This window comes from Strix uralensis, chromosome 16, assembly GCF_047716275.1.
Source record: "Strix uralensis isolate ZFMK-TIS-50842 chromosome 16, bStrUra1, whole genome shotgun sequence".
NCBI lineage: Eukaryota > Metazoa > Chordata > Aves > Strigiformes > Strigidae > Strix > Strix uralensis.
In genome coordinates this window covers 11,113,596-11,138,857 of record NC_133987.1, presented here as the reverse complement: position 1 = coordinate 11,138,857, position 25,262 = coordinate 11,113,596, and the positions used below count along the sequence as shown (strand labels likewise).

General features: G+C 35.4%; 1 protein-coding gene across 4 annotated transcripts in view; it reads left to right on the top strand.

Moving 5' to 3' along the window:
• TRRAP (transformation/transcription domain associated protein) overlaps nt 1-25,262 on the top strand; it is a 103,914-nt gene that overhangs the window by 6,937 nt on the left and 71,715 nt on the right. For all 4 annotated transcript variants that reach the window (XM_074886632.1, XM_074886628.1, XM_074886631.1 and 1 more), the window contains exons 8-28: nt 292-348; nt 971-1,096; nt 1,421-1,498; nt 1,727-1,815; nt 2,739-2,835; nt 3,200-3,338; nt 6,318-6,396; nt 7,425-7,659; nt 9,604-9,931; nt 10,054-10,151; nt 10,802-10,996; nt 11,519-11,710; nt 13,435-13,600; nt 14,837-15,093; nt 15,997-16,197; nt 19,439-19,590; nt 20,683-20,882; nt 21,652-21,869; nt 22,009-22,206; nt 22,878-23,138; nt 24,127-24,288. In XM_074886632.1, coding sequence (XP_074742733.1) covers nt 292-348; nt 971-1,096; nt 1,421-1,498; nt 1,727-1,815; nt 2,739-2,835; nt 3,200-3,338; nt 6,318-6,396; nt 7,425-7,659; nt 9,604-9,931; nt 10,054-10,151; nt 10,802-10,996; nt 11,519-11,710; nt 13,435-13,600; nt 14,837-15,093; nt 15,997-16,197; nt 19,439-19,590; nt 20,683-20,882; nt 21,652-21,869; nt 22,009-22,206; nt 22,878-23,138; nt 24,127-24,288 — 3,528 coding nt within the window. The remainder of the gene's footprint in view (nt 1-291; nt 349-970; nt 1,097-1,420; nt 1,499-1,726; nt 1,816-2,738; nt 2,836-3,199; nt 3,339-6,317; nt 6,397-7,424; nt 7,660-9,603; nt 9,932-10,053; nt 10,152-10,801; nt 10,997-11,518; nt 11,711-13,434; nt 13,601-14,836; nt 15,094-15,996; nt 16,198-19,438; nt 19,591-20,682; nt 20,883-21,651; nt 21,870-22,008; nt 22,207-22,877; nt 23,139-24,126; nt 24,289-25,262) is intronic.

The following is a 25,262-nucleotide window of genomic DNA, read 5'->3' as shown; positions in this document are numbered from 1 at the left end:
CCTTTGATTTTTCTCTTGGGAAGACTTAGTTGGTTTATAATAATTATTTCTACTATTACTGTATTGGAACTATGTTGAGCTGATAGGTAAATTGGATTCTTTCTAAGAATTCAAATTAATATTGGCAGAACAGAAGGAAATAGGAGAATTCATTCAGATTCTTTTTAAATATAATGAAAAATACACTGTAGTGATGACTAAAGATTTTATGTAACTGCACTGTTAATACAGAGATGCTAAAATGGTGAAACTTTCTTTTTCTTTATGGTAAACCGACTTCTTCCTTCCTAGATCCATCATTTTTTGGACTTTGTGAAACAGATTTACAAGGAACTTCCAAAAGTAGTGGTAAGCTTTTTATTTGTTAAATTGCCCTTGCTATAGTCAGAAAAGTAGTTTTATTTCTTAATTTTATCTCTAAAAGATATTGATGTAGTTACTTTTGTATCTAGCGATACATAGTAAATATAGTTTTAATAAAAATATTTAACAAACATAAGTCTAAAAATGGAGAAATTCAGATTTTGAATTGGAAAACCTTCTGTTTCTAGCACAGTATGAGAAAACTGAGGTAAGCTTGTATAATAAAGCACTAGTCAGTTGACTGCAGTTGTGTCCATGTAGCCAAATGGGTTTTTTTGAGGGAAGGGTGAGGTGATACACATTGAAGAGCTCTATCTGCTGGAAAAGACTTGATCTCTGTGGACAGAGTCTCTGTTTGAATGTTTTTCTTTAGCAACTGAACAACCTTGGTTAGTGATGCTTTTCTGCTTGCTCTAGTAGGAGTGAAAGATTGCAAGATATGTGTGTAGTCTTAGTAGATACTGCGATGTAAGCCTCATGTGCAGAGCAGAAAAAACTGTCTGCAGTAAGTTGTGGGGGAAAATTATATGGAGAAATTCTAATGAGATAAATGGCCTTTTGACTATTACTAGCATTATTATATTTTTCTTCTCTTCTTTGCGTGTAGAATCGTTATTTTGAGAATCCTCAGGTGATTCCAGAGAACACCGTTCCTACTCCTGAAATGGTTGGCATGATTACAACAATTGTGGTGAAAGTTAACCCTGAGCGAGAAGATAGTGAAACGAGAACAGTAAGTATTCTAACTGCTCTTCAACTATGAGACTGTCTGTATTGCAGTACCTCAAATCATAAGGGCAGGTAAAGGTAATAGGCTTTTTGCTTGTTTTTCTTATCAAGATTTATTTGTAGAAGCTAATTGAAACTTTTCAGATATTTTCTGTGCAGATGTAATTACAGGATTCTTACTTAATATAATACGAAATGGTTTTGTGCTTTTAAAATGTTGTTATCACTAAATACAGTGCTATTAAAATGAGATGTTTCTTTAAAAATGTATTTCAGACAATTTTTGGAATTAATAAACTGTTTATAAAACATGTATTCTTTCTTTCAGCATTCTATAATTCCCAGAGGATCTTTATCTCTAAAGGTCTTGGCTGAGCTACCTATTATTGTTGTTCTTATGTATCAGGTTAGTATACTCCAATATTTTGTGTGTAAATACTTTTTATTACTGAATGGCTTGTGTAACTTCTACTGGCTAACATATTAGTGAGAATGAATGTAACATGTTTTTGAGATTAAAATATGGTCTAAAAATAAGCTGCTGAGATTCCTTCATTTTTTTCTGATTAGCTCGCAAATAAGTTGACTGAGTATAATTTGTAAATTTCTCTAATAATACTTTGTTTTTTTTAAGCTCTACAAACTGAACATTCATAATGTGGTAGCTGAATTTGTGCCCTTGATTATGAACACTATTATAATACAGGTTTCTGCTCAAGCAAGGTAAGAGCATTTTATCAGTATTTTGATGATATTTGGGATGAACTACTGAAATGTGCCATACAGTATTGCCTGAAATATTTTTGTCTTATATCCTGTGATTTTTGCTTCTAGTCTTAGTGCTTTTAATCTCAAAAGTAACAATGATTATTTGACTTAAAATCGTCAAAGTTTTGTAGGTGGAGTAGTTGGCAAATCTGAATATTTCCATTATATGTCACTGAGAGTCTATAGCTGTGCAGTAGATCCCAATTTATTATTTAATAATGTGTTTTTTTTAAAATAGAGTTTGTGACAGCAATCCGTATTACCACAGATAGTATGGGATGGAGACCATATTAGCTAGGACACTTGCTGTTGTTCAGTCTTTACCATACCACCAATGATACGCTTCTTGCTCTTCAAAGGTATAGCTTAGGTGAAGCCTTCTGGTGTTGCAGATAAAGGTGCTGCTTTTCTTGCTTCAGAGGGAGACATTTCTAAGAAGGAGCAAGTGGTGCTGAGCAGGGCAGCAGGAGTAAGATCTCTGTCTTTCCCTACCTGCCTGGATGGTCTGAATAAGTGGTTGAAGCTCGAGAGAGACAGACAAGTCTGTAGGAGGGAATATTGCTTGGAGAAGGAAAAATGCGCCTGTTAGAGGAATGGAGCCAAATGTTTTGATGCTAATGTATTGGCTTGGCTTTCTGTAGAAAGGTGAAAATTGTATGGCTGCCTCAGGGCTGTGTATTTCTGCTTAGAGCATAAGATGCTGGGAATTTGAATGGCAGAGAGCTTGTTGAAAATGGGCTCTCCCATGATGATTTTATTCCCTTATGAAGCAGGAACCTCACTACAAGATGATGTAATTTGAAACTTACGTGAGTTTTCTGAACGAAGGTATTAAAGAGAAGGAACAAAATTGTAACTGCTGTTCAATTTAATTTCAGGCAACATAAACTTTATAACAAGGAATTGTATGCTGACTTTATTGCTGCTCAAATTAAAACATTGTCTTTTTTGGCTTACATCATAAGAATTTACCAGGTAGGTTGCATTTTTGTTAATTTGCTACTCTTAGTGCAACAGATCTTTAGTTATTTTATGGCAGGCAAGTGACCAGCATGACTGCAGTGCATCAGGGATTGGAGAGAAGGACATTTGTGTAGTAAATCTGAAGATAGGGCTATACATGGTTGTCCTTTCAGAAGCATTTACGTGAATGCAAAGTAAAAATATGCTGTTCCCCCCGCCCCAGGCATTTATGTAATGGCTATTGTATTTTAGTTTTACAAGTAGACTTCTTAAAGAGAAACAAGTGAATTTTAATTGAATGTTATTTTGCAAATGTAAATCAAACCTTTAAAATAGAATGTCACAATAATTGTATTCATGTTATTTTTTGTTATAGGAATTAGTGGCTAAATATTCTCAGCAAATGGTAAAAGGAATGTTGCAGTTGCTCTCCAATTGTCCAGCCGAAACGGCCCACCTCCGAAAGGAGCTTCTGATTGCTGCCAAGCACATCTTGACAACAGACCTGAGGAGCCGTATGTAGTAATTTTAAAAAAATGTATCTATAAACTGGAAAGATTTCAACTATTTCTGTGTATTTAAGAGGCATATTGCTTATTATTTGTTTTGGACTGTTATATACTTATATTTTGGGAGTGGGTGTGATTTTTGTTTTGCCTTTTTTTCCTTAAAAAAATAAAGTCATCTGAAGAAGATGGCATACTGAACAAGTGGCTTTTCTAGCTTCCAAGTATCTATTGTTCCAAGTAATTACCATTTGATGATAAACATTTATATTGGTTTGTAATTGTGCCTACAATTGTATGGATACTTTAAAATATTAATCTGTTAACCTGAGTGGAAGTAGTTCTGTTAAAACCTGATACAATATGTTTGATTCAGCTTATAGTATTTGTCTTTAGCAGGGGAAAACCATTTTTGATCTGCCTGAATTAACTAGTTTGGTGGATATGTTCTGTTTTGGCAGAATTGCAAAATTGGAGATGAGTGTACTTTGTAAAATATTAACTTCTATCATGTCATCTTTACTGTGTGGTCCCCTTTCTTTTCCTTCTGCTAACAGTAATTGTGGGGTAGTGTGACATATTACAGGTATTGTTAGCTTGCCAAAAAAATAGCATGTTTCCTAGTTCTGGAATTTAGTATGGCAGTTACATGGAAAGCTGTTTCTTTAGCTATTTTTCTAAAGAAATTAGCTGAATTGTTCTACATTTTTTCAGCCTCCCTTAATAACTTCTGAACTTGACCAGTTTTAACAAAATTCATCAGAGGAGTGAGGTCTTGAAGATATGATGTTCTGTATCCTTTGTGAACTGTAGTGTTTGGGTAGGGATCAAAAGCTGAGTTAGTGTCTCCATCGGAGGAATAAGCAGCAGTGTGAGGTTGGCAGTTCATTGCCCTTGGTCAGCTGGCTGGTGTTTTATCGTACATGTTGATAACGCATCCCTCCAGCCCTGCTCTTGGCTACCTGGCAGCCCCACAGTGGATGTAGAGAAGGAGATGCTTAGAAATGTTAAGGAGAACAGGGAACATGTATCGCAGGAGGAATAAGGAGAGTGAGGAAGAGGAGAAGTGGGATGTAAAGTGGAGATCTGTAGAAGATAAGGCTTTGGTAGTTCTTCTGGTACAGTTCTACTTATTTGGAAAAATGAGTGTTGAGGGAAGTGTTTCATGTTTGTGGGTCTTGCAGTTGGCATTATTGTTCTCAGTGGAATAATCTTTCAAACTGAGTCTTCTGTGTTGATTGAGAGTTGATGAATAACGCCGTATATCTTAGTGTGATGGATTTTGACTGCACGGAACTTTGCTTCTGATTTCTGAAAGAGAGGGTGGAGATGAAGCTGTACTTGCTCCCCACTGTTAGCACTGTAAAGACTGCCCCTGTCTAAAAATACTTCGTATCAGCAAAATGTGGTATGCACAGGAATGTTAGATGGATGTTTTAAAACCTGGCTTAGAAGATAGAATTTATATCAACATTTAGAAATGTACCTATTTACTTCCCTATTAAGTGAGTTCTTTTGAGAATTTTAACTGAGATGTCCATTTCAGAAAGCTAGAATGGTTTGTATGGTGTTTCTGAAATTCTAATGACTGAACATTGTGAACATTTCTTAATTTCAACATAAAATATTCTTATGAAGTTTAATGAGATCGTTCAATCAGTGGTCTGGTGTAAATTTATTATTGCTTGCTTTGCTTTAATTTGTCTTACTAGTTCACATTAAGAGTAATAGCGCAACGCAGGAATATTAATGTTAATTGTGTTCAATACACAAAAACTCATTACTGTTTTTCAATTTGCACTTCCTTTGCTTTTTTTCATTGTCAGGATTTGTGTCTTAATCTCTTTGCTCTGCTAACACCAGTGCCTCTAATTCCTTTTTTTCAGACAGATTTGATGATTCCTACCATCTTTTTGACTTAGCTTTTTTCTCCGCAGTATTATTTGTTGTCTGTGACTGAATTTATTTTCATGGCATGACTGCCATGGTGGTTGCCTTGTAAAGTAATGGATTATCTTTGCATCTAAAATCTTTAGTCCCGATCTTTATTTGCTTTTTCTACAGATTTCTACCCCCCTCAAAAAACCAATGCTGATGCTCTCCTTTTCTCTTCCTCTGTGTTTTTTCAGAATGTGACATTCTCTTAAAGCAAAGATAGCTACCACGCTGTCCTTTACATTTAAGTGGACCTCACTGATTTCTTGTCCATTCTAGATTTCATTCAGAAAATGCTGGATTTTTATTTGTAATGTTGTTTGGAAATCTGTGGAGAATGAAGATTGCTGGATGTTCCTTTTTCTCTTTATTTGACTTTTTGCTTATTTGTTAATAAGTTTTAGCTTGTTGCATTATTTGGAGGTGGGAGCAATTAATCCTTCCTGCCATTTCCATCATCTGCCTTTAGGGTGGAGTGACCTAATCAATTCCATAAACTTGCTGATTCCTATATTTAAAAAGAGGATGCTTCTTTGGTCTTGCTTTGTCACTTGATTTTGTTACTGGACCCCAAGTTGCATGTATTCCTCCTTATAGTTTGGGATACAGCTTGTATGATAAGATGCCAGACAAAACACAGTTGTGTTGTACAGTGTTGCTTAAACTTGTCTTTTCCAGTAACTAATTAGTTCCATTTAAAGAGTGCTGCAAAGTTGATAATAATATAAGCATTTTTTCTCTTTCTAAATGTAACTGGTTTTGTTGTATCAATGCTGTGGCTTTGACTGTGTACTGTAGTGTTAGTCAAGGGTCAAGTGTCAGTTGGAGTTTATAGTCACAAGAGGTTAATTGAAAATTTCATTGTAAATGATACTGCCTTTTATAAGCTTTGGGAATGAATTTTATAATAAAACCACTTACTGACTTAAGTTTAAAAACCTAAATTAAGTGACTTAATACTTAACTATCTTATTTTGATTACTTCCTTTGGCAATCATTATGTATAGCTTTTTCTTTTTTCCCTCTCTTTTTTTATTTTTTTTTTAATTATAGAGTTTATTCCATGTATGGACAAGCTATTTGATGAATCTATACTAATTGGCTCTGGATACACTGCTCGAGAGACGCTGAGGTATGACAGAAAGTTTAGAATAGCTATTTTGAGTGCCTGCCAGGGCTGATTTCTTTCAAGTTTTATTGATATTTACAACAGTGTCTGTATAGGGTCCTAAATCGTTGCTTTAAATAACTAGTTTTATTAGATTCTAATATTGGAAGGGCTTCAGCTGCTGTAAAGAGTGTTTGTTGTTTAACACTTTGATGGCACAGCATGGTAGCGTGGGTGTAGGGCAAAATGAGATAAATGGGTGATTGAAAATGATTTCTATTCTTGAATTGCAGAACACAACCAAAAGAGTGGTCCCAGTGCAATCAACTCAATGTCTTCCCAATATTTCATGAAACAGCCTAAATCTTGTGTCCAGTGTAAAATCTGAATGAGATTTAAACTGTTTTGTCAATAAGTACCTTAAAGCTTTTTCATTCGCAGTTGAAAAAAATAAATAGGGAGAATACTTACCTTCTGTGTCTTCAGTCGTCTACTAGTTTTTAGGTGCTTTTGCTGACCAAATTAAAATATGTCAACTAGGAGAATTATTTCCTCATGCTTAAGTATCAGTTGTACCTTATTGATGTGTATTAGATTTAGAAATATTTCTAATATTTCTGATATTTGAAAAGAAATTATTTTTAAAACTTATCAGTTTTCATAACTCCTTTTGAAATCATGAATCATCAGTGATTAGTTGTGAAACACTTACCAACACTGCTTAAAATGTGGCTTAAAACATGCTAATTTGTTCTTAACTGTGTGTAGATGAAAATATGCCCTGGGGATGTTCAGCAATGGGGGAAGAAAGATCAGGGAGGTAATACTAGTGTTGTGGGACAGATTAATGTATCTTTGGTTAGATTGTGCAGGTTATAATTCTCTTGTGTAATTGAAAAAGCCTTGTGAACTCTGGATTTGCATATCAAAATAGAAAATTTGGATTTAGAATCTTGGAAATAGTTCCAGGCAGTAATTATTGGTTAGGTCCAATTAACAATAATTTTAATTGTCCTCAATGTATTTTCTTCATTTCTTGTTTTTACTGATAGACCACTTGCATATAGTACACTGGCAGACCTGGTACATCATGTCCGTCAGCATTTACCACTCAATGATCTCTCCCTTGCTGTCCAGTTGTTTGCCAAGAACATTGATGATGAGTCGTTGCCTAGCAGTATCCAGACAATGTCTTGCAAGCTTCTGCTAAATTTGGTAGACTGTATCCGGTCTAAAAGTGAACAGGAAAATGGAAATGGTAGAGATATTCTTATGAGAATGCTGGAGGTATTGATTTGTTTAAAACATTTGATAATAAGTTGAATGTCCTATTTTATAGTATGTTGTGAATTATATTTTACTTTCTCCTTTCTTCAGAAATGAGAATATGTAGAGACAGTCTGCATAGTGTATTTCATTTTAATACCTCAGAGAAGGACTTTTTAAAATGCTGTGCAACTGGGATAATATCTCAAGTGTAGCGGATATGCTTTGCCAACTCAGCTTATTCTTTCAGTGACTTGTTTCAGAGCAGAAAACTGAATGTCTGTGATGCTGGGGGTAGCTTAACTGCTACTGTTTTTTTTAAAGTTTTCTTTTAAATTTGAGTTGTAGTCTCCTTTTTTCCTCGCTTAAGAGTATGTAAGAGTGGTATTTTTTTTATGTCTTCTGATTATGTGTGGGTTGTTTGTGTTTTTTAATTCCCACCCCCACCCTGAAAGAGGATCTCACATTTTACACACTTTGCAATTTGTAAAATTTAAAATATCCGCACTTTCAAAGCCTGCTGATCCTTTTAAAGGATCTTCTTTATATGGAGGATGTTTTGGGGGCTTTTTTTTTTTTTTGTTATTTTTAAAAATCAGGGATGCACCCAAAAAGGTGTCACCTGTGGTGTAGTACAAGTGAAACACTACCTACTTGCTGTAGCCAAGTTGTTAATGGAAAAAGGTTGTCTAGTGTTTCTCCTGCCACAACATGAAGATGCACTCAGTTGTAGAGTAAAACCCTTCTAGGGTAAATACTGGTTTAATAATTTCATTGTGGGATGTGAGAGCATTTCTTGAAGTCTAAATCAAACTGGTGTTAACACTTTAAGATAACTAAGGAAGCTGTATGGTTGCTTGCTTTGTTTTGGAAAGGGAGATCTAGGAATAGGATCCCCTCCATCTTCGACTCCTCTCTGTCACTGACAGACTATCATGGTTCTGAGTACACCAGGGAAGAGAGTTACTCATTTTAGTCATGCCCAGATTATTTGGTGTTACCTCTGAACTTTTTTTTTTCTTCAGGTAGCAGTAGTTTAGGGAATGGCTTTCATCCTAAATACAAAATCAAGTGACTGTGCAAGTGAAAAATCTTGATGTTATGCATTGTAATGGGTCCTTTATTCCAGATTTCTCAAACTGAAGTAGCTTTTTAGTAGGGTTTGTCTTCCAAATAAACTTCTACTTTTTTTCTACTTTTTAAAGTATCTGTAACGTAGCACAGTTGTTCAGTCATTTTTTTATCAAATTACAATTTGTAATAATATATGACTTCAGAGAAGATACATTGAGGGAAGAAAGGATTATATAGAACTGTGGTGGTAGTGGGGAAATATCTGAGCAAGCCAAGTAGATCTAGACTTGAAAATCTGGGAAGTACAGAAAATTTTAAACTGAAACCTTGTTCAACATGGCCCTTCTGTAGTATCAGGTGAGATGGCAGAAATGTTGGGGACCACTGCTCTGCAGGGTTGATTATTGCTTTCTAGATCTGATACGCTGCATAAGACTAAAACTTGAACCTACAATGTATAAATCTTTTAATACATCTGACATAGATTACATATATATACACATCTGAAAAATTCAAGCTTTTTATGCTTAATAGTAAATATAGACTGAAATACTAAGTTGTATTTAAAAAAAATAATTCAAATAGCTTTTCATTTTAAATTAAGTAGAATTGTAGGGAGATCAATTTTTAGTTTTTAGTTTTACTAATTTTCAGAAAATATTTTTATTTTTGGAACCTGTTAAAAGTAAACAAACTACTTTGTTGATACACTTAAAAGTGTTTGCTGTCATTTGAATGACTTCAGAAATACTTAGTTGTAAATTTCATTGATCTCTGTATGCTGGCTTGAACTATTAGTATTACTAAATTTAGAATGATTTTTGAAGAAGAAACTTACTTTACTTTTTTCTCCCCCCCCCCCCCCATTTGCCTTTCCTCTTTGTGCCTTAGGTTTTTGTTCTGAAATTTCACACTATAGCACGATACCAGCTTTCTGTAATTTTTAAAAAATGCAAGCCACAGTCTGAACTTGGGGCCGCTGAAGCTGCGTTACCCGGAGTACCAACAGCAGCAAATGCAGCACCTGTTCCTGTTCCATCTCCTGCCCCAGCCACTCCAGTGGCCCCTGCACCAGTACCTGTATTTGAAAAACAAGGGGAGAAAGAAAAAGAAGATAAACAGACATTTCAGGTCACAGATTGCCGAAGCTTAGTAAAAACTTTGGTCTGTGGTGTCAAGACAATCACGTGGGGCATAACATCATGCAAAGCTCCTGGTGGTAAAACTGCATAATATTTAATTATATTTATCTTTTGTAATTCTACAATTAAAACTCTCTAGCATGAAAACAAATAGTATTTTTAATGGTTACCTACTGTCTTGTTCTTTATCTTCTTTCAGAAGCACAATTCATTCCCAACAAGCAGTTGCAACCTAAGGAGACTCAAATCTATATAAAACTGGTAAAATATGCAATGCAAGCTTTAGATATTTATCAGGTATGTGACCTAGCTGCGTAGGACTTTTATTTATACAGTTACTGTGTGTTAAATCATTTAATAAAGATTTATTTTTCAGCTAAAAGACAAATTTTGCATGTAGTATATTTTCATTAAGTCTTTAATTTCAGGACCACAGCTATTGGGAAATTTTATAAATTTTAAAGTGCTTATCACTTGCAAGGAACAAATTAATTTCTTAACAGCCATTATTATTTTTGTTTGTGCAGGCAGGTCAAACTAAAAATAATTGTCTTTCATGTAGTGGATTAAGTCTTTTCTTCAAAGAGATAGTTTAGCTATCAGTTGAACACACCCATGTGAATGCTTCATCTTCTGTAGTTACACAAAGTACTGATGAAATGTAAATGTACTTGATTTGGAATTAAGTAACTTTACAAATACACCGTGATATCTCCTGCTGTTGTTCTTTTCCACTCCTGACTTCATGGTTTTAAAATGTGTGCTGAAAACACTCTATTTTAATATTTTTATTGTCACTGTTGTCTCTTGTGCCCAGCTTCTAATTGAATGGACTTTGCATGTGAAACCTGTACGATCTCTGTTTTTTTTCAAAAGGTATTTTAAGAATAGGGTGGAAAAAGTTACTCAAATCCTGTAACCAATATATGTTTTCTCACTTGCTGTAGGTCCAAATAGCAGGAAATGGACAGACATATGTTCGAGTAGCAAACTGTCAGACAGTCAGAATGAAAGAGGAAAAGGAAGTTCTGGAGCATTTTGCTGGTGTATTCACAATGATGAACCCTTTAACTTTCAAAGAAATCTTCCAAACTACTGTTCCTTATATGGTGGAGAGAATCTCAAAAAACTATGCTCTTCAGGTATTATGTTTTTGTTTACTTTTTTCAGGTGATAATAAACAGTATGTAGAAAGTAGCTTATGCCTTGAGGTACATAAGGCTGAAGTGGAATTATAAATAACAATGTTGAAATTAGCATGCAAGATTTGAAGCAGTCTATAAAAATACTTTGTAAAGATGGATTTTCAAAAACTTTCCAGACTAAGTGATACAATACAAACGTAAGCACTTCGGTTTAGAAGGTACGAATGGACTTTATTCTTGAAAAGCAGTGCACACTGTGGAGTTCTTGTTTTGTTCAGGCTGTTGTGTTAATGTTCTACTGTTTTACAGAACACAAGTCCTGTAATATACATTTAAAATTAAACTTTAAACTTGAATACTTAAGTTACAGGCATGGTTGTTTTCCACTGAGGATAACCTGAATCACTTGGGTAGCGGTGGAGATGGGGAAAGAAATTTTTATTTTAAGTGGGTAGTGCATTTATCCCTCTGCTCTTTTCGTTACATCAACAATAACTCCTTTGTGATTTCCTTTTATAGATTGTTGCCAATTCCTTCTTGGCAAACCCTACTACCTCTGCTCTCTTTGCAACGATTTTGGTAGAGTATCTTCTGGATCGGCTGCCAGAAATGGGCTCTAATGTGGAACTCTCCAATCTGTATCTCAAGCTGTTTAAGTTAGTCTTTGGCTCAGTTTCACTATTTGCAGCTGAAAATGAACAAATGCTGAAGGTAAAGGTCATTTGTGTTAAAAAAATCTGTTTTGACTCTTAATACGTTCTTCAGATGTCTGAAGGAACTTAGAGTTTTACGCTATCTAACATTTGATAGTCTTTTCATGTTTGAATGACTATTAGTGATAAATCTCCATTTTTTTTCCAAATGCCAAGTACATTGCCTTATAAATAAGAGTCACTTTCTGTGAATGTTTGCTTCATATTTGAAACTATCAAGTGATGTACTGAATCTGATTATAAATGACTGACGTATGCTTGTGGTCCGATCAAGATTGCTGTGAACCCATGTAACTTCATGATCAGGACATGGATATGGATATCTTCTTGCTTCTTTTTTCCCCTTTGTTTCCATATTACCTTAAGACTTTTGCTTAAACTGCAATCACTTCTTTGTGTGTTGGTTGGTGAATCTTGTTCGTTCATGTCATATTCAGTGACATGTACTTCTTGAGTTAGATATTTTTGTGCTCTTGAAAAGTCTGGATTAAGGAATGCTGTTTTTTCTAATGACAATATATTGTCTGTGTATTCCAAGGCTCTATTTATGTTGATGAGATCATCTCATTATTCAGTGAGTTTATAAATACTGAGCTCGAAGCAAGAGTGTGCTTTTCTCATAGAAGTAACAGCTGGCTATATCCAGAAAAAACATTAATTGAATGCTGCTTCTTCTCATAATTTCTCTCCATTTCTCTTCCTTCTGCCTTAGAATAAACAAAATTTCTGATACAGGTAGCTGTGTGATAATCGTTTCCATGCTTAACAGTTTGCTTTAGCAGGATTAGTTCAGTTTTCTGGGTAGAGTAGGGACTACAAATTTTCCAGATTCTTTGAAAAATAAAAGTTATATGAAGCAATATATGAAGCAATGTTAATGTAATCTTAAGTTCTTCTAGTTTGTCATCAGAATCAAGGTCATTTGGATTTTATAAGCTGGAGATCCAATTTAAAGAGTGTGATTTACTACCTTCACAGTTTCACGCTTCTGTTACGTTTTTTTGTTTCCTCAGGATTGATGATATGGGCCTTGGGTAGACAATTTAATTGAACGATGAAGGCTATTTGCAGCATTTGCATAGCAATGTAGAAAGCTTTTAGTTATTCATAAAATCCAGAACTGTGTCATTTGGTGTCCCTGACCTGTGAGAATCCTTGTATTTATCAACTATTTTTAATGATTCCTGCAGACTGTTAATGTCCTCTGCTCTAGAAAGGCCACCAGTTCATAACCATTTTTTACTTGTAGAAGTTTGCTTTCAAAGTGAAACTTTAGCATTCACAAAAATTAAGATTTAGTGATGAAGTTAGATCAGGAGTGAATTAATATTGTAAAATGTCATCTCTTGTCATTCTGACAGTTCTCATTTCTGCTGCACATCCCTAGGTTCTGTGGAGCAAATATTTTTCATTGTGTCAGGTTTGCAGAATGCTTTTTGTTTGAATAAAGTTACTGCTTGGAGTAGCAAGCAGACTTGATAATTTGGCAAATATGAAAACAAGATTTAATTAATTAAAGACTGCTCTGGGTTCTTGATGCAGTTCAAATATAGATTTACTTTTTAATAGTTCAACAGCAGTATAAAATTAGTGTGATATCAGAATACTTGGAACAGATGAAGGTTTTTGATCTGAAAAACTTGTCTCATGCTAAACTCTTGTACAGTACAATGATGATAAAATTGATATTTTATTAATCTTCAAGCTTTATTTTTTTTATAGCCACATTTGCACAAGATTGTGAACAGCTCTATGGAACTTGCACAGACTGCCAAAGAGCCCTATAACTATTTCCTGCTGCTCAGAGCACTGTTCAGATCTATTGGAGGAGGCAGTCATGATCTGTTATATCAAGAATTCTTGCCGCTGTTACCAAACTTACTGCAAGGTAGAACAATACCTTCTTTCCCCACCCCAGTTTCTGATCTTTTTATGTAAATAGTAATAATAAAGTTATGTTATGTAATAAAAACCAAAACTAAACAACTAACCCTGACAAGTAGCTTCTGATTTTGAGCTTAGCAGTTGATTAAATATCTTGAATGTGGCTTATTTTCATTTACTATCAGCTGCTTCAGGCTCCATAGTTTTGGCTGCTTCACAATTTCTGCTGCTTGTCTTTCTGCTTTTCACTGTGGGGCTGTTGGTTTTTTTTCGTTTGTTTCTTTCATTCATTTTTGCTGTGAATAGCTATGTTAGCATAAAGCATTGAGGGGTAAGAGTAATAGGAGAAGCAACGTTGCCAGGCCATCACTGGTTTTGTGGGAAGAACATTATAGAGGAGCTCTGGTTGTTCTGCAGTTGAGGGCATGCGTGTGCACCTGCAAGTGCACGCTAAATACAAAGGCAAGTAGTGGTAGTTTGCAAAATGAAATGGAACTAACTAGCAGTTTGATTAATTGAGCATTTGTGCTTGCAAGGACTGTGTTCCAGAGATACTGAGGATGAGCAAGGAAATGTGGAGAACTACTTAAACCTAAGGACAAGCTAACTGGAACAATTCCAGGAACATGGAAGTCCTGTGGTTCCCATCTGCAGCTGCAGGGGCAGTTATTCTTGTAGTTAGCAAATATGTATGCCATCTATAAACCATTGTGTAAAATACATCTCGGTGTAGAAGTGCTAACTAGGTTTATGGAGTATGTAAAGTGTTGATGGGGAGAAAAATAATTTGGGGAATATGTTTAGTCTGTATGGGACAGTGAATGTACTTGAACTCATGTAATGTTTTTTTCAGGATTCCAGATATTTTAAAAATCATTTGTTCTGTGTGGATTTTTTTATTGATACAAGGCTGAGGTTTGCGTCAAATTATCTTTTTCTGGTTTTTATCTGCTGTATTCAAATGCTACGTTACTGAGTCTAGTATTAAATTTTAGAATGTGCATAGATATTCTTTTTTTTTTTTGTATATGCATGTACCTAGAAAAGCATTCACTGCACAAAATCCTTAGATATAAGTTATAATCATGAATGGTATTATATTTTGTAAATACGTTATTTACAAAGTTATAATCTTTACAGAATTTAAGAATGTCAGGTTATTCTGAATTTAGGAAATAGCAATTTTTAGTGATAATCTGTGGACTGTCTTTTGAGTGTATAACTTATCAATGATTTTCAGGACTTAATATGTTGCAAAGTGGCCTTCATAAACAACACATGAAAGACTTGTTTGTAGAGCTCTGCCTCACTGTGCCAGTTCGTTTGAGCTCATTACTGCCTTATCTGCCAATGTTGATGGATCCGTTGGTGTCAGCTCTCAATGGATCTCAGACCCTGGTTAGCCAAGGCTTAAGGACTCTTGAATTGTGCGTGGATAACTTGCAGCCAGACTTCCTGTATGATCACATTCAGCCAGTTCGAGCTGAGCTAATGCAGGTAAATATGTTGTTTCCTGTTAGACCACAAGAGGTCATTGATTCACTAAATATTACTAGAAATTTGTGTGAACCTTTGGTTATAAAAACTTGAAAAATCTGTCATGAGAACCATACTGGTCTGATTTGTATGTAAAAGGCCAGTTGGTGTTGTGTTGTTGAACTGAAAACTCTGGAAAAATTTAGAAGTGAATTAATAATTTCTTTTGTACCCCCTCTTAAGGGGTTAAAGTTAAGACTTGGAACCAGTAGCAAGGATATTACTATGTTTAAGATGAGTTGGTACAGAAATGGTTAAAATTTGCTATTCTTTTAAAAAACCAAGAAAAGCTAATTACCTTCAGCATATCATGATTGACAGCTATATGAAATCTTACATATGCAGTGAAGATGTTGTGGCTGAAATTCGGGACAATGTTTTAAATGTGGCTATTTCATCTAATACAGTGCTTGTGTATACTTTATGGTTTAAATATAATATTTACTTTATTTGCTTTTTATATTTCAAAACTAGCTCTTTGAGGTTAATTCACTTCAGCCTTAAATGGACTGCGGGGTTTTTTTGTTGGGTTGTTTTTGTGGTTTTTTTGTAAATTCGTCATGTTGTTTATCTAATATTAGTCCTAAACGTGGAATCACATTTCAGTGTGGCAAAGATTTTTATAGCTGATCACAGTAATCTAATCTAAAACCGCGTTTAGGACAACCTTGTTACAAAATACTTGAATTGTTGCGAACTGAGACTGCTTTTATTCAATCTAGATAAATATTTTCTGGAAGTTATGCAGGATCAATTACCCAGGTATAAGAATAAGTGTTTTCTGTGACATTTTTTTTTACATTACAACTTGAAAAGTTTTGAAGTGAGACTGGTCTGACCATGTAACATTTAAAATACTTACAGGCTTTGTGGCGTACACTGCGTAATCCTGCAGATAGCATTTCTCATGTGGCCTATCGTGTGCTTGGTAAATTTGGTGGAAGTAACAGGAAGATGTTAAAGGAATCACAGAAACTACAATATGTAGTCACAGAAATCCAAGGACCCAGTATTACAATTGAATTTTCAGACTGTAAAGCATCCATTCAGCTCCCAATGGAAAAAGTAAGGGCTTAACTTATTTTCTGTGCTGAGGAACCATCTTACTCAATTTTCCTTCTTTACAGATTCTTTGGAAGTTTGTTTGCTTGTAAAATGTTGATAAAATACCTGGTATGTCTGCCAGTTTCAGATATGAGTTACTGAATATCTAACATTATAGAATTTACATAATTAAAATTAGGTTTTAGGATCTCTTGCATACCTGATTTTTTTTAATATCCCTTCAGTTAGACAGATTTCTAATTAATCTCTGTTGTAATGAAGAAACAGAATATAAACCCCCTTATGGCTTTTTTTTGGTTCTGTTTTGTTTTTGTCTCAGGTAATTCTTGAGTTGCCAGACTTGGCATGTAAAGGACAGAACGTTGTTTCAGAAATCACTGTAAAGAGCTTCTTTTGTGTTTTTTTTTTTTTTTTTTTTTTTGTTTTGGTTTTTTTTTTTTACTATGTAGTGATCACTTGAGTCTATAAGGCCAGTAGACCTACAATAATTTCTTGCTTCATTTTGACAAGCAAAATTAGCTGAAGCTTGCCAACTTGTTCTTTATTTATTTTCCTTTTAAACTGTTTTATAAGTCACCCCCAAAATAATAGATTTAACATGCTATTCTGCTTTTACAAACTGATAGGATAGGGAGCTAAACTGACACAAGTAAATGCTTTCTGTGCATTATTTTCCCTCTTCCTAACTTTTGGCATACTGCTTAGATTAGGATTGGGAATCTACTCTAAAACCTCCCTCTTTTCTTTTTGAAGTGTATCAAAAATTTATTGTAGAAATTCTTCAGTGATGATCATTCTAATGACTCCAGTGATTTGGTTTTGTTTGTTGTCTCTGGTTTGGGTATAGTACTTCTTGTAGCTGCAAAACCACTTTGTACTTGTAGTGGCTTTCATCTGACAATCTCAGTGTATCACAGAAGCTTAGTTCTCACTAATTACAGCAATCTAATCTGTGTCTGTGTCTTGGGATCTGAGAGTGAAGCTGGATTCTGAGTTAATTTGGCCTGTAGAGTTTTAATGCTTACCTTTTCAATTACACTTTCATAAGTAGGTATAATCTGAATGTAGTAAACAATTTTCTTTACAGGCAGCTGGCTCTCTTTGGCTCCATGCAGGCAACATGCTTAAAAATAGCTTGGAAAAATGATTCTTAAAATGCAGATAGCTTCACTGATTTCTGCTCTGTACTGAAACTGATGAGTTGAATACATATAAATACTGTAATTGCTGACATTTTCCTATCCCTCAGGTTTAATGCAAATCAAGTTTTCCAAAGTATTGATGCATCTAACATTGGTTAATGATTTGGAAGGGTCTTCTGCTTCTTGGTGTTGACAAGAAACAATGATCTGCTGAATACTTTATATCGATGGGCTGAGGCCAACTGTATGAGCTTCAATAAGGCCAAATGTCGGGTGCTGCACTTCGGCCACAACAACCCCCAGCAGCGCTACAGGCTTGGGGAGGAGTGGCTGGAGAGCTGCCAGTCAGAGAGGGACCTGGGGGTGTTGATTGACAGCCGGCTGAACATGAGCCAGCAGTGTGCCCAGGTGGCCAAGAAGGCCAATGGTATCCTGGCTTGCATCAGAAATAGCATGGCCAGCAGGGACAGGGAAGGGATCTTACCCCTGTACTCAGCTCTGGTGAGGCCGCACCTCGATTACTGTGTTCAGTTTTGGGCCCCTCACTACAAAAAGGACATTGAATGACTCGAGCGTGTCCAGAGAAGGGCAACGAAGCTGGTGAAGGGTCTGGAGCACAGGTTTTATGAGGAGCGGCTGAGGGAACTGGGGTTGTTTAGTCTGGAGAAGAGGAGGCTGAGGGGAGACCTCATCGCCCTCTACAACTACCAAAGGAGGTCACAGAGAGCTGGGGATGAGTCTCTTTAACCAAGTAATGAGCGATAAGACAAGAGGTAATGGCCTCAAGTTGCACCAGGGCAGGTTTAGACTGGATATTAGGAAGCATTTCTTTACAGAACGGGTTGTTAGGTGTTGGAATGGGCTGCCCAGGGAGGTGGTGGAGTCCCCATCCCTGGAGGGGTTTAAGTCAGGTTGACATAGCACTTGAGGGATATGGTGTAGTTGAGAATGGTCAGTGTGAGGGTAATGGTTGGACTAGATGATCTTCAAGGTCTTTTCCAACTGAGATGATTCTGTGTTTCTATCTATAATAAGGAAATGTCAAATCAAAAGGAAAAAGAAGTGGAATAAATTGAAAATGAGAAACCCATGTTTTCTTTTAGTGCTCTGGTAGTCTTCTGTGGTCTGTGTAAAACTCATTGTTCTTTTCATTGAGGTGCTGATGAGGTTATTCAGACAGTGATGGGATGACAGCTAGTTAAGTCAGTAAGTGGAAAGATGGCTTTCCTTTCAAAGAAGGAAAATCCCACTTCTTTGTAACAGAGCCTTTTTCTGCATAATCCTGTCTAAGCATGGATGGTTATATTTTTATTTACAATTGATCAGGTATTGAAATTCTTTTTGTGCACTGCAAAACAATTTTTATGTGTTTTTATTACTTAATGCCTGTCTCATTTGTTTTTAATTTCTTTTTCTTTTTTTTGAAGGATAGAAAGTATCTAGCTGTGTTCATATATATACAAAATAGAAAGTTTCGAAAAAGATATACTCCCCTTTTCATTGCTTTCATATCTTAAGAGATTATTTGTGTTATTCTCAAGTGTATTAACTAAATCTTCTTGCAAAAGAGAAGAAGAGTACTATTTCTATTAAGTAAATGGTGTTTAGAAGTTGCTTACAGGGACATTTCATCATGTATGATGTAGCTCTTGATTTGCATGGAAAATACAACAAAGTAATTTGTACTCTAGAACATTTTTTGGTACCATTTATATATGTGTATAAATGCATTGTATACTTACAGTATATAGGGGTTAGGAACAGCAATTACTGCTGGAGGGAAGGTGAGGAAAACCTTCTTGAGGGGCGAGAGAGAGAATGAAGGTGTATGTCACTCATGACTTCAGATGCTTTCTGACCGTGGAAATAAATATATGTGCCATAAAACTTTGCATTTATAAAAGCACAGCAAATACCATGATAGCTTCAAGTCCGCTCTCTCAGGCATTCTCCGCATTTCTTAATTTAAGCAGTCCAAATTGTACATACTTTTAAAGTTACTTTTAATATGTATCAAAGATACGGTGCCCTTGATTAATCCCCTTATTGTAAATACTAAGAACAAGAAGTGTTTGGTTACTGTCTTTGTTTCATTATAGGCAATTGAGACTGCTCTGGACTGTTTGAAAAGTGCTAACACAGAACCGTATTATCGGAGACAAGCATGGGAAGTAATCAAGTGTTTTTTGGTAGCTATGATGAGCCTGGATGATAATAAACATGCATTATACCAACTTCTTGCACATCCCAAGTATGACAATTCTTTAAACATAAATGTGTATGTAAAATTTATAGTGTCTTTAGAACAATCTAATTTAGAGACAATGGTAGTCTAGGCAGTCTTCGTGGGATTTTTACCTACTGGTTTATCCTGCTTCCTTTTAAATCAGCGCAGGACTTTCCAGTAAGAGGAATTTTGTCAGCTAACTCTTTAATGCCAATGACATGTGCTGATGTTTCATACTTTAATTTTCTTCCCCTAATCACAGTCCAATGTATAATCTGTTACATATGATGAGACATTTTTTAAAAATTAATTTTAGTTTAATATATTTAAATAGTTGGAATATTCTGGTGCTTAATTGCATTCTAAAGATTGACTTAGATTGTGATGTTTTGTATGTACATTTAACTTTTTACCAAAGTGAAAGATACACAAAACTCAGTTTCATTTAGTGACCAAACTATAGCATAGTCACACATGTAACCCATGTTTGTCTTAGTGTGGGGGTTTTTTATTGAATTTTTTTTTACATCTTTTACAATTTTAGTTACTGATATTTAATGAGTTTATTGCTTTTAGACAACTTTGACATCTTTACCCACAAACTGTGCTGACTGACTGTTGCAGTGTAGTAAATGTAGCTAAAGAGTATAGTAGCTTTTTATAATTTGGACTTGTTAGACTTGATATAAACATAGCTTTGCAATGAATAGGTTTTGTTGGGCAGTGATTTGATAAATAATGTTTCGGTCTTTCAAGATTAAAATCAAATGTCATTTTAAGAAAGGGAAAAACGTCAAAAATTGAAAATGACATTCTGTAATTGAGTTGCAGTGTGAAGCCTGTATACCTATGATTTGTAATATATGTGGCTTCTTCTGAACCACTGGCTTTAAATGTTCCTGATGAAATTGAGCTATCCATCATGTTTGAGACCAGTGGTTGACCAAATTAATACAGACTGAACTGGTATAGGTCTATGAAAATGAGGGGAAAACGGGAGGTAGAGAAGGAGTTAGATATGAAGAGCAAACTTTCAATCAAGTACTTGACAGTGCTCATGACTGAGCTGCCAGCACTGCAGTTTAGGATTATAATGAACTTAATTTTGTCTTTCAGCTTTACTGAGAAGTCCATACCCAGTGTGATTATTTCACATAGATACAAAGCTCAGGATACTCCAGCTCGTAAAACGTTTGAACAGGCGTTGACAGGGGCATTCATGTCAGCAGTCATCAAAGATCTGAGGCCTAGTGCTCTGCCTTTTGTAGCCAGCTTAATCCGCCATTACACGATGGTGGCAGTGGCTCAGCAGTGTGGTGAGTGGAATAGAGATCGTGTGGACTGCCATGAGAGGGCTGGAGAAGTTTGTACTTTTTCTCATAGTAATTTGTTTTAAGAAAGTTATGATACTGAAGTTGCTTCTGGGTAGATATGTTGGTTTTTGTTTGATGGCTGAATCATGTTTTAATTCGTTTGAGCAGTGAAAAATTATTAAGCAAATTTTAAGAAACAATTAATCACCTAATAAAACTTTTAAAATGCTACTGCCAGTGAAATAATTAAAGCTTGGTATATTTCCAGAGCATTTGTGTAACCTGATATACAGTTATTTTTGTGGATGGTCTTTAACTGGATTGTTTCCACTTGTGGTTTTGAAGGACCATTAGAGGAACCAAGTAAATGTTAGAGCACTGCATTGTCTTGTGTCTGTGAAGAAAACTTTTTGTTTGGTGTTGGGCTGTATGACAAGTAATTTGGGAAAAGACATAGTATAAGCATATCACTCTTCACTGTCACATTAATGTAACTTGAATTTTTATGATTCTTTATTTTAATTAAATCTTCTTGCAGTGCATAGTCTAGTACATAGAAGAAAATATTTAAGTAGATGTAATCTTTTCTTCTAAGAGTGAAGAATGCCTTACAATCCATTTATATGCAAATAGACACAGTGCTTACTGGTTTTGCTATCAGCTAGTTAGAGGAGTAGTAAAATCTAATTGAAAGACTGTTCATATTAAAATATCCATTGTTTTATCTTTTTTTTTTCCCTCTCTCTGTTTTCTTCCCCAATACAATTTACAGGTCCTTTTTTGCTGCAGTGCTATCAGGTTGGAAGCCAACCTAGCACAGCCATGTTTCATAGTGAAGAAAATGGGTCAAAAGGCATGGATCCCTTGGTGCTTATTGATGCCATAGCAATCTGCATGGCATATGAGGAGAAGGAACTCTGCAAAATAGGAGAGGTGGCTCTAGCAGTGATATTTGATGTTGCGAGCATTATCCTGGGTTCAAAGGAAAGGGTAATATATATATATATATGTGTATATATATAAAAATGTATTTAAATGATCTAGTTTCAGCTAATGCAGTTTTGCTTCTAAAATTTTGGAGGCTACCAGTGAGCTGAAAAAACAAACTGATACATTTCTTTGTTTCCAGGCTTGTCAGCTTCCCTTGTTTTCATACATTGTGGAACGTTTATGTGCTTGCTGTTATGAACAAGCTTGGTATGCTAAACTAGGAGGTGTTGTATCAATTAAATTTCTTATGGAACGACTACCACTAATCTGGGTCCTCCAGAACCAGCAGACTTTCCTGAAGGCACTTCTCTTTGTTATGATGGATCTAACTGGAGAGGTATTTAGTGAATGAATTATATCAAATAGTATGGGGGAAACAAACTTTTATTCTTAAATTCACACAGATTGAACTCTTGCTAATTTTGATTTTACTTCAGAATATATCATATCTGCGGTGTTACGAATGAATTTTAGTCATTTTAACTTAAACCAAGAACTGATGTTAGGAACAAGGTCTGTTTTTTTCACATAACTTTGCCAAACTTACTGGAATTACACTTTCTTCTTTCAGAGTAGAAATGTACAGGTCGCATTTAGATCTGTGAAAGAACACTAGATTCACTGTCACTTGCATGAAAGATGGTTTTTTTTTTTTCTTCTTTCTCTGTTTAGTTTGAAAGGTATTCATCTTAATCAAAAAGCTGTCTGTAGTTGTAGATACCTAGAGATCAGCTGCTTGACCTTTTCTCAGTTGTGAATTAGATGGTGACAACATTCCTAAGGGTTCCAATGCTTGAGTTTGTTTATAAAATTGTATTGCATTGCAACTCATGGTTTTGGAATGCTTGGTGGGAAGACTAGTTGAATATGTGTTCTGTTCAAGCTTTATGTGTTTTTAGCTGTTTGTAAAGGATTCATCAAAATCAAATGTTAAGTTCTTTGAGTAGTGTGCAGATTTGTGACCTTTGGTCTGTACTTATTTAATAAAAATAATCTATGATACCTTAGGTTTCCAATGGAGCTGTTGCTATGGCAAAGACCACATTAGAACAGCTTTTGATTAGATGTGCAACTCCTTTAAAAGATGAAGAAAAAACAGAAGAAATCCTAGCAGCACAGGAAAAGTCTTTCCATCATGTAACACATGACCTTGTTCGAGAAGTAACCTCTCCAAACTCTACTGTGAGAAAACAGGCTATGCATTCGTTGCAGGTACTTGCACAGGTCACTGGAAAAAGTGTCACAGTGATTATGGAGCCTCATAAAGAGGTAAGCAGAAATACTTACTGAAAGTGAGTTTAAAGTTGTTTACCAGTTTGGATTTGCAAAATGCTTTTCTGAGTACATTTTCCCACATTAGTGAATTAAGTTCTTAGTGCTTTGATAGCATATGTTTGTCATTTGCTAGGTTTCATTGTTCTAAAACACACTGTGGTGGGAGTACTGTAGAGATTCATACAAGCTGTGCCTGACTACTTAGCCAGTATTTATAGTATCTTCAGGTTGATTTACGTTCTGCAATTATGGACTGCTCATCCTACCACCAATCAGATGTAGGTTAGGCCTGGTAGATACTGCATTTTGAACCCCAATTTTGTCTTATTCTCTAAATATGAGGTATAGTGCTATGCCTTTCCCTATCCAGAAAGAGACCATAAAGATCAAAGCTGGTTGAAATAACTTTTTTGCGAGATACTCCTTAAAGCTAATAGCATTCATTCTCTTGAAAGACAAGTAAGCATACATAAGCTCTAAGGGCCACTACAACATATGAAATTATAGGTGTTGTTATTGTAGTTAGGGAACATACAGAGAAGCCCCCTAATTGGTACCTTATTTTGCTAAAGGTGTTTATGGAAGAGAGTGAGATGTTGGTGTAATGGAAAAAACTTACACAAATGTTTTTGTTTTCCTGATGTTTTAGGAGCTTAAAATAGTCTTTCTTCTTGACTTGAAATGCTTAAGTCTGATTTCCTTTGTTGCTCATAATGTTATGTGATGTATTAAATATCATAGATCTGTTCACAGAGAATATGTAATAATTACAGATACTGAGTTGTTTCACTAACTGTGAGTTAAATTAGTTCAGAGAAATACTTTTCTTCTTGCTTAGTGATTTCTGAAGAGGTACATCTGGAGCCCCAATAGCAAATGAATAGCAACATGCAGCCATGAGTAATTATGTCGTCTTAGTGGCTAGGTCTGTGGGGTCATTTGAATAGGCTGCTAATTCACTAATCTAAATTACATTGCGTAGGTTCTCCAAGACATGGTTCCTCCTAAAAAGCATTTGCTTAGGCATCAACCAGCAAATGCCCAGATTGGCCTGATGGAGGGAAATACATTTTGCACAACCCTGCAACCCCGACTGTTTACGATGGATCTAAATGTTGTGGAACACAAGGTTTTCTACACAGAGGTATTTCCTTTTTATGTTCTTATCTTTGAATGTAGATACTTAAATAGTGATGGTGTTAGAACTTTTGTTGTTAAAATATGTATTTTCTCTGTCCATTTTAAACTTTCGCTGAAATGTAAGAATTTACCTTTTGAAATGCAAACTGAAGTCTGCCTTTACCTACAACGTAATAGCTCGGAACTGAGCAGAATATTCTAATGTGTGTGAAACATATTAAATGAGCTTTGTTATACTCCTAGTCTAATAGGTCTAACTTTAATATTTAGGCCTTATTTCATGCATGGTGTATCTCTTAGATAAGTTGTTGTACCACCAAAACATAGATACTGTTTGTTAAGGTTCTTGAGTCCCTAGCAGTTTGAGTAAAGTCAGATATAAAACTAGCATGTAGATTGAACTCAGAGAAACTCTCTAGTCCCTTGGTTTCCTAGCTGTCTTGTCCAAATGTAAGTTCAGAAGGTCTTTGATACCAACAGTAATTGCAGTTAGCAAGGCAGGTGTGAGGTATGGTTAATGCCGAGGATCCTCTATTTTTTCCTTAAGACAAAACCAAAGTGCTGGAGATCAAAAAATGTCTGTAGAGGTGAGAGTGATATATTGGTATTGTGAAGGTCTGAATCTTAATAACGTTCTTGGATGTAGGTGCAACCTGGACATTGTTAACTTGCACGATTTTCTTTCAACCTGTTCAGTGTTTCCTAACAAAAACCATACATATATTGAAAATACTCGCCTGCAAAGAGGAGAGCTCTGTAGTCCCTCTGGGCAGTGACCCTTGACCATTAGAATTACTGAAGACATTTTCAGCACATTTTTTCCCTGTTAATCTTCTTCTGTTCTCTTACCCCATTCCTCAGTATTTTCAGTACTATTACTGACATTCAGGAGGCAAGCTTTTCTCTAGCCTTACTCTTTTTATCATATGAGCAGCCTGTTTGCAAATAGACCAAGTATTGGCCAAAATGCAAAATGAC